General features: G+C 42.2%; 1 protein-coding gene across 1 annotated transcript; it reads right to left on the bottom strand.

Moving 5' to 3' along the window:
- Positions 1 to 355: 355 nt before the first annotated feature.
- LOC108675722 lies at positions 356 to 5,771 on the bottom strand. The gene is made up of 5 exons (XM_018163750.2): positions 5,587 to 5,771; positions 2,779 to 3,055; positions 1,963 to 2,364; positions 1,508 to 1,688; positions 356 to 1,280 (listed from the first exon to the last, which is right to left on the bottom strand). Exons 4-5 carry the CDS (start codon positions 1,514 to 1,516, stop codon positions 480 to 482), a joined length of 810 nt encoding a protein of 269 aa, XP_018019239.1. The 5' UTR covers positions 1,517 to 1,688; positions 1,963 to 2,364; positions 2,779 to 3,055; positions 5,587 to 5,771; the 3' UTR covers positions 356 to 479.
- Between the last annotated feature and the right edge of the window lie 4,833 nt (positions 5,772 to 10,604).

Raw genomic sequence — 10,604 nt, 5'->3', positions numbered from 1 at the left:
AAGCAAGGAAACGCGTATGAAAATTTATTCAAAATATAGTCCTATTTGCACATCTGTTTACACCGTTGGCAAATTCCGACGAGTCTAATCACAACAAATTCACAGCGAAGAAGCAGCAATGAAGGATCTACATTAAGCGCTTATGAGCTTTATTTTGATTATTCTTGTTACCGTTGATTTCTAGCGCGTTAAAAATCACTGCTATCAACGTAAAAGGAGATAGCTGTCGTGTAAATATTTCACTATCGCAATATAAATTATGTAAAATTCTGTTAAATCCAAGACAATATAAAATATGAAGTGAAGCGCTAAAAATGTGTAAAATGAAAATTGATCACGGCCAAATCAACATAAAATCGCTTAAAAAATGTATTCTGCACAATTAAAAAAGAAAGAGCACAAAGTAGTACTGTATAACTCAAGGTAAAGGAATCAGTTCCGACAGAGTTTTCCCGTACGTGGCAACCAATATTCCGTCTTCAGTTATCCTTGCTCATGTTCACTATGGCAGCATTTATCTCCAAGAGCTGATCCAGGAGATGGCTATCAGCGAGCAAAGAGGCTATCTGGGGCAGGATGTCAAAAATCTCTCGTCCTCTGCCCGAGTCTCTGGCCACACAAGCCAGAGCTTCACGCCAGAGATCCTCTTCCCCACACGTCCAGGCACACTTGCGTGCAGGGCTCCAGCGCTCCAACGATGTGTTATGACCAACAGAGTTTGGCCCATCGAGGAACTTCGTAAACGGCACCTTCACGCGGAACTGTTCGCCATTATCATCGGAAAAGAACAAAGTCAATTTAGCGGTTCTGATCGGCTGCAAAGTGAAGTAAAAACCTGATCTAATTTCACCATTCCGTGCTCTGTTAATCAATGTTTTCATTCCGTAGACAAGGTTATGTCGCTCAGCCACGTCAAGCCCAGACAGGAAAGGACGCGAGACGTGAACGACGTTGACACATTTCGAGGTTCCCAGGGGCGTCTCCTTGCTGGACCGCCACACGACGTACGAGGAGTTATGCTCGTAGATCTCGTAGGTGTTGGTCTTGGTGGTAGTGCCACACTTGGCGACGTGGGTGGCAGCGTGAGGGCTCAAGCCATCCTCCATCACAACCATGGGCTCCGACAAATGATAGCCTGGGTCCATGAGCACTACTCCCGGGCGTCCTGCTACGCGCAGGCGCACGCACACCAGCACGTGCTCCTTCTCGCTCGGGAACAGCGGCGGCGTCGAGTTAGAGCAGTACCAGTCGAGACGCTCGATGTCCTCTTCGCACGACACCTGACAACATAGGAAGTAAATATGTAAAAGAAATGATTATGCAAAAAATTAAACTTTCATCTCTTTTAACTTTTGAGATTAGTTTACTTTCTTTCAGATGGTAAATTGCAGAAGAAAGGTGCAACGGATGAGCAGAACATTTTGATAATAAAACCAAAGTAGATCGTTATAATAATGTCGGAATATCAAAGAGATATTCAACACCAAAATTTTTGTGCAGGACTGACCAGGTACATGGAGTCCTTCAGGCCGGGGTGAGACGACTCGAAATGCACAAGCTTGGACAGGAGGTCGGAGCTGAGCCCGACGCAGGTGTAGCGGCCGGGCAGTACCGGTATGTCGTAGTCACGGAAGAACTCTGACAGAGAGCTGTAGTCTGAACGGTTCTTGTTAAACTCTTGGCAGAACCTGCAAGTGGATCACAACGTGAGTATGAACAGTAAAAGCACTCGGCACTAGTGTTTCATTACTAGATACGGCCACGAAGGCGAGTAGCCAAGTAATCAAACTGGGCGTTGTGTATGTAATAAATACAATCACAAAGCCAATAAATGCGAATTGATCGTAGCACGAAACCAGTGCTAACAATAGAAGAAATCCTCGATCAATCCTAGAACCATCCAAGTACAGTTACCCAAGACAGCGTTAATTCAAAAAATTCACAGAGATCTGGTAAACTTACTGTAGAAATGTTGACACTGTGTCGTAGGGCAAGGCTTGCAGGCAGTCCTGCAGCTGCTGCCTCACTGGCACCAGGAAAGTTCGCAAGTCGCGCTCACACGAGAACTCAAGTTCTGGCCGCTCACAGCCGTAGAGGGGCAGTACGAGTGGGTGATGCGCTGGCCACTCGTCCTCGTCCCAGTCGCTGTCGTCACTGGACGAGTCGTCGTCACGGGCGCTGCTGTCCGTCACACTCACGCCGTCACACCGTGACGAGAAGTAACCCGAGGAGTGCGCTTCAGAGTAATCTGATATCGGCAACTTTAATGAACCAAATTCTTCTGTTCTTGTGATGAAACCTGAAGACGCGTACGAGTTGGAAGTAAAGGAGATGCTTGTACTACCACTGACTGCGCTGTCCACACTGCAAGTTAAGAACTTCCGTAAGTAGAAAGTATACACGAACTGTCGAGGTTAAAAACAATGAGTTATGAGCCAATAATATTTTAATAAGGCGTTCAATATATTAAATTCGTAGTTGAAGAACGTGCCTTGTCTAGCAGGTTTTATTCTCCTTCATGCTACAACATTGATTTTGCTCCGGGGTTAAGTTCGATATCGAGCCTTCATCGGTATAACAGATACCAAGTGTTCTCGACAAATATCTCCGATCTGCTATTCTCTAATCATTATACCAATATACCTAATCATCTCTAATCATTATACCAAAGACTAGTCACGGTATTTCCGATGTCCCAATTCTCAGAAAAGAATGAATTGCCTCAGAATCCCAATGAGTTGAATTAACAAGTTTTCAGTAGTTGGGCTGACTACCCACCTGCTAGCACTGCCACGGCGACCCTGCGCGCGCTGAAGCGGAGGCGCGGTGGTCGACTGGGAAAATGTCGGGCTCTTGTGGCCCGGCTGCTTCTCGAGTCAACTGGGCCAGCAGGAGTCGCGTGTGCCCCATTCAACGATGACTTCTCTGTCCTCTTCGGAGGCCTCCTCGCCGAGGGTGACAGGCTGAGAGCAGCCCATGATCCTGGGTGACGCCGGTGGGATGTTGTAGTTCAGCCCACCGACTCCTAAGCCATCTGTTTCGTCTAAAGAGTTTTCTGTAAAAAAATCCAAGATTAATGAAGATGGTAAAGTACCTAAAGAAACACCAGTTTAAACAGCCTTGACGATTTAGGCCGGGTACACATCATTCTGCAACGCATATGCCAGTCCAACATTAGTCAAGGCATTTTCATTGATGCATTTACACCAGCCGTGCAAGGCACCTGCCATGCCCATGGTGTGAATGCTTCCATGGAAATGCATTAAAACATTGGACTGGACCGAGACTTTCACATGCCTGGCACGTGCCCGGCGATATGGTATGAACTCTGCCTGGGTGAGTGATCAGAATACAGAGCCGATAGTTCCGCTCGATATCGCAGAGAGAATTTGAAGAAAATAGATGCTACAGCTACACAATTGCCGTACTTCTGAGGTTCGATCGTGATGGCATCATCAGATCGTGCAGAGACTTTCAGATGCTGACCCACAGATAGCTTTTGAAGCTTTTAGTATAGTATAGTATCTTCGGCATTAAAGAATAGGCCTGGATAGGCCTGTCGCCGATTCTTGTACTTTTCTTGACTAGACTGGCCTTTTGATCAAATCTTTTCAACGGACGGTAGATTAAAAATCGCTTCTAGATTTCAGTTGTTTTTTTTTCTAGATATCAGGTTGTCTAGATCTTTTGAAGAGTTAGTTATGGAAGTACGTAAATTACAAGTCCCATAATGGAGGTTATCTCTAATACGCTTTTAGTACAAATACCGCAGCGTCGGACTAGAAAAGTAGCAGTGCGCAACGTTCCAGGAGTTCACTACATTCTATTTACCCAAGAGAAATTTCTTTCACTGAACAGTGTTTGAGAGCGACGTTTCAATGTGGACAGATTTCACGGATGAAATTGAAAAAAAAGCAGAATCAGCAAGCTTACGAGGTGCAACGAAAATAATTACGCAGCAATTTATGCTAATTACTGTGCCTACACAACGTTTAATCAGGGTTGAACTAGTATAAGGTTGACCCTTGAGAAGCTCGTTTTCGCGTCACAAGCATTAACCAATCACCTAAATGCGTTCAAACCAGTCAACCAATCCGTCATGAGAATGACGGGTTTGTTTACGTTTTTCGATCTGCGTGACGTAAAAAGAAAGCTGAACTGAAAGACGGCACTTCTCGTGGGTCGACCTTATATAGTTCAACCATGACGTTAAATAGAGTATAGTGAAATTGCCGAGGTCAGCAGGGAACACGTGGCGACATCTCACTGCAACACGCGGAAGAACGTCCGGACAAAAATAGCTCATGGAGATGCCACGTTATCCTCGAATGACACGTGTCTGCGAAGCTATGTACTAAATTAAGCTTCAAATTTAGAAAAGCTTGAAAATTCAATGATATATAACTGATGTGGCTTTCTCTCGCAGTTATGACCAGTGACCACAAATAAGTACTGCCGATTGATTATTCTTTTCCCACGTGCAATTCACGCAGGAAACTGCTGGCATGACGCACACTATTGCCATTGGTCGACGCAGCTGTCCAAACCATGACGTCATTGTACACGTCACCACCTAATCAGTCCTCTCGGAAAAGAGGACGAGGGATTGCGCAATAGCAATGTACGTCATCGCTATTCATTCAGAGCTATGTCCTTCATTCACCGAGCTTCGGACTTTCAACTAGCAGTGCTAAGTCTAGGAATGCAGAATAATTTTGCTGTTGGAAAAAAATGTGCTTCGGCATGGCATCGGTCACAACACGAGATAGATGACATGATATCTATTTAGTTCTGCACTGTGAGACGGGTTATCTCTTAGCAGATTCGCACAAATTTCAAAGACTCGGAGAATTTCTATCTGCAATTGGTGTACGAATGATAATATAATAACTAATGGGTACAAGCGTATAACTAATGGGCGGCTAATGGCCATGTGAAATCCAACGCTAACAAACAAATGTTATAATGTAGTTATGTAGCAGGGGCTTTTACATTTCAGCCTATTCTAGCCGTGCACATCAAACGTTGTCATGCCTTGCATTCAGATATTTTATATTCAGATAATAGTTCTTCATGATATACCTTAGTCGGCTACCCTGCTTAGTCGCAAAACTCTCAGGCAAGCGTGAAGTTGAAACTACGCATCTTAGTCATTCATATGCAACTGCAGAAAATTTCAACGAACATCGAATTATGTCACTTATAAATTCACACCTTATTTTTATTCCAGCGAAAACACAAGTCAGAATTTTCCACAACAAAATTTGGGTAGGAAATGTGCTGCCTCGAAAGAGCGGAAAAGAAGTCACTGAAACGAACGAAGGTGACAAAATTAAATATGTCTGAACCTACAGCACATATAATTTGAAGTGAATCCCACGATAAGAATCTTATCTGCACCTACAGTTGGTTCAGGTAAAACTCAACTCACGGGCAGCCAACAAGTATACCACGCGATTCAGCAGCTGAGAGAGATCAAGACTCATGCGATCATATGTTATCGAGTCAGTTCAGACAGCAAAAATAATTAAAGTTCAACTTAAATTCAACAAGCTAGAACTTCTATTACATGCATACTTAACTTACCCATAACCTAAAACTGGCAGGCTTAAAAATTCACTTAAGATTCCCTCAGTGACGCAGAGCGTATTCGATACCACTCTCTGCGACGGCTCAAGGCGAACTAACTTGCGTACTCGATTTCTCTCCATTTATACTACAGTCGCGCTGTGTGACTACGTCAGAGATAGAGAACCACGCAGCGTAATCGTCTGAACAGGAGTTGGAAAATTTTACAACGGAGCTCAACATTCAAAGATCATAGAATATTTCGTAATTTAAGCTACAAGTTACACGTATGAAAAAATTGAATTTACGATTTAACCATGTAATTTTCATTTATAACGCAATTGAATTACAGTGTGAAATAGTACCATATCAGCTATTTTGCTAATAAGGTTATAGTATTTGTAATTTTTCAGGGAACGCAGCAGAGAACCACCAAATTTGTGCACCAATCAGCCCTGAAAGGAAACGTCTCGGACAAATTTACGGCCGGACTTGCGGCCGGTCGCGCGGCCGTCAGTGTACCTGGAATATCTACCAAGTACTGAACGTAGCTCGATGAAACTTGGTACACATATTCATTATGGCCTTACGGTGATGTCAAGCTCGTGACAATTTTTTTAATATCGCCTTCATTCGTGAGTTATATGACGAAACGTGCCGAAATTTGCTGTGTATCGGCCATTTCTTTCAGAGTACTGAACAGATCTGAATGAAATTTTGAATATGACTTTCTGAGTACTAAACGGTGATGTTTAGCTCGTGAAAATTTTTTACGTTTTGCCTTCATTGGCGAGTATTTTTCTCTTTTCCTTCATTCGTGATTTAAACAGCAAGATAGTGCTTAAATTCACAGTGTACCAGAGATTTCTTCTAAAATACTGAACAGATTCGAACGAAACTTTGCATATAGAAACTTAACCTCCCAACGGTGATGTTTAGCTCGTGACCATTTTTTAGATTTTGCCTTCGTTTGCGAGTTATAAGGATATACGGAGAAACGACCGGCATTTCTCTGGCCGATTTTTGAACTTGCATTGACCATGAGCCATTTACGTAAAGCCGTATAACTCGCAAACGAAGGCAAAATAAAAAAAATTGTCACGAGCTAAACATCACCGTTGGGAGGTTAGGTTTCTTTATGCAAAGTTTCGTTCGAATCTGTTCAATATTTTAAAAGAAATCTCTGATACACTGCGAATTAAAGCAATATTTTGCTGTTTAAATCACGAATGAGGGAAAAGAGAAAAATACTCGCTAACGAAGGCAAAACGTAAAAAATTTTCACGGCTTACTGGTGCATAAAATTGGTGGTGCACAGCTGACCGTAGGCTGATTCGACACACGGGACAGATACGGACGGCTCCGGCGCGCTCCGTCCGAGTGGTGTCAAATTTTTTCGCGTATTGGCAGACGATGCTGGGCCATTCTACGTCATGCTACTTTCCTGTAGGCTGATTGATCAATTCAATGGATGTGATCTGCCTGGTGGCTTGCGGCTGATAATGTTACAGTCAAGAAGTGTTATAGGCTACGTTCTTCAGGGAAGGGATCATGATAGTCCATTCGATGCACGGCCGTGGTGTTCTCCGACAGGCGTCCCAACTTTGTGTTATGGAAAAAGTAAAAAAAAATCGTCCTTTCATTAGGATTATGCATAAAGATCAATTCAACACCAGACATAAATAGCAATAAGTTGAATAGTATATTTTAGAATTGATTCAAATTCAAAATATCAAAATGGGATCATTTCTTACTGGCCACAGCGGCAGTAAGAAATGTCGTTTGGCGTGTTTAGTGTTTACCGATTTACGCAAATTTGTCAATTACTGTCGATTGTTAACGTTGATTCTACACCACTAATTCTAGAAAACTGTTCGATTTAGATATGTTAAAGAACATTCACTTGCTCAATGTACATTTTATATGCTTCCAATTGCGTTCATTAAAGTTTTAAAACGAAGAGTAATTGAAGAAATGCCATGAGTATACATAAGGCCATCAATGCAAAGTTGATATGTATTATTCAATTATTAGAAGCGTCTTTTTAACGGGATGATTGGGAATACATTTCACCAAAATTACTATTATGAAACGAAACTCACTGATAAAGAATTGCTGCTTGATGCAATGTCGATTAAGCTATCTTTAGGTTACGTCGTATGAGTATAAGGATTGATTTCCACTTTTATTGATGCGAATTAGCCTTAGATAAGAATAATCTTGAAGGCAATTGAGCGGGCATCTCTTTTTTGATCGCCGCTTACTGCTTCTAGTCAATTAGGAATATTTGAGTACATAATACGTTTGAAAAATATATATTTATTCAAATGCACGCCATTAAACCGTGGCAATCGAAAGCAAACTATGCTTAAGCCTTACCTTCACACCACCAAAGCGTGACAGACAATACCAAATTATGTTTTAACAGTATCGCCTTCCATCTAAATTTAATGAGATTTTACACATTACCCACGAGTGAAAAATCTTATACCAAAGTCTCCGAATGGCTGATCTCATGAAGCTTCCAAGTCTTTGTTATCGATGTCTGCGTGCCGACCTCATCGGAGTATCTACGTATAGTCTTGGTTTATCCAAGATACCCGAAGGATTCCCAGAATATGAAATAAGAATGAGCATCAGTGCGTCAACACTTCTTGCTTCGAGTCGCCGACATGTTGAAAAGACCCACAGCTCGTATAGTTGACGCTCCGCGTATGAACGCGTACAAGAATAGACTAGATGATGTTATGTATCCATATATATGTTCTCCTTTAGAACAAGACACGTCGAAAAGTACAAGAATAGTCGACTGACAAAACTAGGCCTATTCTTCAACGCCGACATTACTAGGAGAGAACAAGGAAATCCGAAGCAAAAAAAAAAAAGGTCCGCCTAATTTCATAGTATCTTTATAAAAACGTTTCAGGGTCCAGCTCCATCGTCAGTTCAAAGATTCTTAAATGCAGATAAACTCACAAGTTAGTATAATTTAAATTCAATGGACTGCAATTAAAAACTGAATTTTTTAGAAATGTACAAGGATTCTAAAATACGCAGATCTGAAGAACCGGAAGTGGAAGCTAACACCTTGGACAGATACAGGAACAGCACACAGCTCGGCGTGAGTGCGCTCAGCCGTAAAGCCCACAGGGGTGGGAGCGACAGTAATTACCCCCAAGAATTGCTAGCGAATATTGTGACTGCCCGAAGCAAGAAATCACGTCGAAGCGATGCAGTGGGGTTGTTCTCGAGCGCAATAGTAGGAAAGTTTCTTTTATTTATTTATTTTTTTTTTTCAGATTTGCGGGAGCCTCTGATGACTAGTCCAATGCGGCCCCACGACAGGGTTTTAAGTTATAGTTGTCACAAAAACGTTTACATTGGCACTTTACGAGCTTTACATCATCTCCTAGTCAGTATAACACCTCGCCTAACTCCAGCTCCCTGCATAACTTTAATTCTTCCTAGTTTTAGCACATGTTGAAGAGAACATAGTAGGAACGTTGCTTATTGTTCTTTCCATACTTCCGCCCTGCGTCCGAAGCTATGCTAAAAGAATTGCAAGTCTTGTTCATGCAATAATTTTGCTGGCAAACAATTTCAAAATCGGCTCTTTCTTTAGATACAAAGACATGCTCCCTGTTCATTTGCGTTTGTCCCGAGTTTATTAATATTATTCTGCACCACGTGCATCTGCGTAAGTCGGGATGACGTCACGCAATCTTTATTCTAGGGTCGCAGAACATTCGGGCAGGAGTTGCAAGACTGGGCAGTTACTCGCTCCATCATTCGGCTGTGCACATGCACGCCGAGCAGTGTGATGTTCCGTTATCTGAGTAACTTTAAGGTGTTAGCTTCCAACTCCGGTCCTTCAGAACTGCGTATTTTAGAATCATTGTACATTTTTAAACAGAGCCCCAGTTTGAATTAAGCGTTTAGCTTATATCCACTTGAGATTGCGAATAGATAAGTTTTGTAGAAATTTTTCTTTGTCTTGTTTTATATATGTAAATTTAGGTTTTAATTTCGGTTTCTTGAATTTAGACTGTAGTAACTTGTGATTTTATGTGCATATTAGATTCTTCGAACTGACTATGGAGCTGAACTACAAAACGTTTTTTATCAAGACACTGCGAACTTTTCTAGATTTTCCTTACTTCTAAATTTCTTGTTAATTTGCGATGTAAGCTAACGAGTGACATTAACACTATGAGAAATAAGTAGGGTGATCTTCACAACTCTGACAATCCGTGGCACCTGCAACTAAAGGTTGTTACTTCATATTTATCACATGGTTTATCATAGTACATATCGGCAGCTGTGGACACTTAATTGTAAGAAGTCGTACTGCCCATAAAGGAATTGTGACATTGATTGCGCTTCTCTATTTCGCAACTTAATTACGTGAAAATGTGTCGCTATTTTTACGATATGACCCATATATTTTTCTGAGCGCATAAACAAGAAATTACGCAAAAAATTATACGTGATGAGAGACTTTACAGCCGTGGTTCCCAAACTTTTTCAGGCTGTCGCCCCCCTTTGGCTCCCTAGTGAGTTTTGTCTATCCTGCTTCAGCATCTTTTTTAAGGTCTACTGACCCTCCATCCTCTTTAATGTCTGCGCAGTCTGTTAGGTCTGCTGTCCTGCAGTCTGTTAGGTCTGCTGTCCTGCAGTCTGTTAGGTCTGCTGAGTTTTAGTCGCCAGGCGACTTACGGACTAGCAGACAATGGACGCGTGATTTATACGCCTGGCAACTTGGCCTCCTCTCCTGGGCCTATACTTTCAAAAAAAGTTAAGAGATCGTAAGTTCATCAGCCAATCATTGACGGCCTTTGAGCAAAATCCACCAATCATAGACAAGAAAATAGAGCGTAAGTACTTCAAGCAAAATCCACCAATCATAGACAAGAAAATAGAGCGTAAGTACTTACGTTCACTTAGCGAATTTTGAAAGTATAGGCCCTGGACCGCAACAAGTGCAAGCCTGGGGACCCCAAGACGCGACCCCCCACATGCCTGCTGAGGTCCTGGCG

This window comes from Hyalella azteca, unplaced genomic scaffold, assembly GCF_000764305.2.
Source record: "Hyalella azteca isolate HAZT.00-mixed unplaced genomic scaffold, Hazt_2.0.2 contig10613, whole genome shotgun sequence".
Taxonomy (NCBI): domain Eukaryota; kingdom Metazoa; phylum Arthropoda; class Malacostraca; order Amphipoda; family Hyalellidae; genus Hyalella; species Hyalella azteca.
The sequence above is the reverse complement of the archived record's forward strand: the minus strand, read 5'-3'. Positions and strand labels throughout refer to the sequence as shown.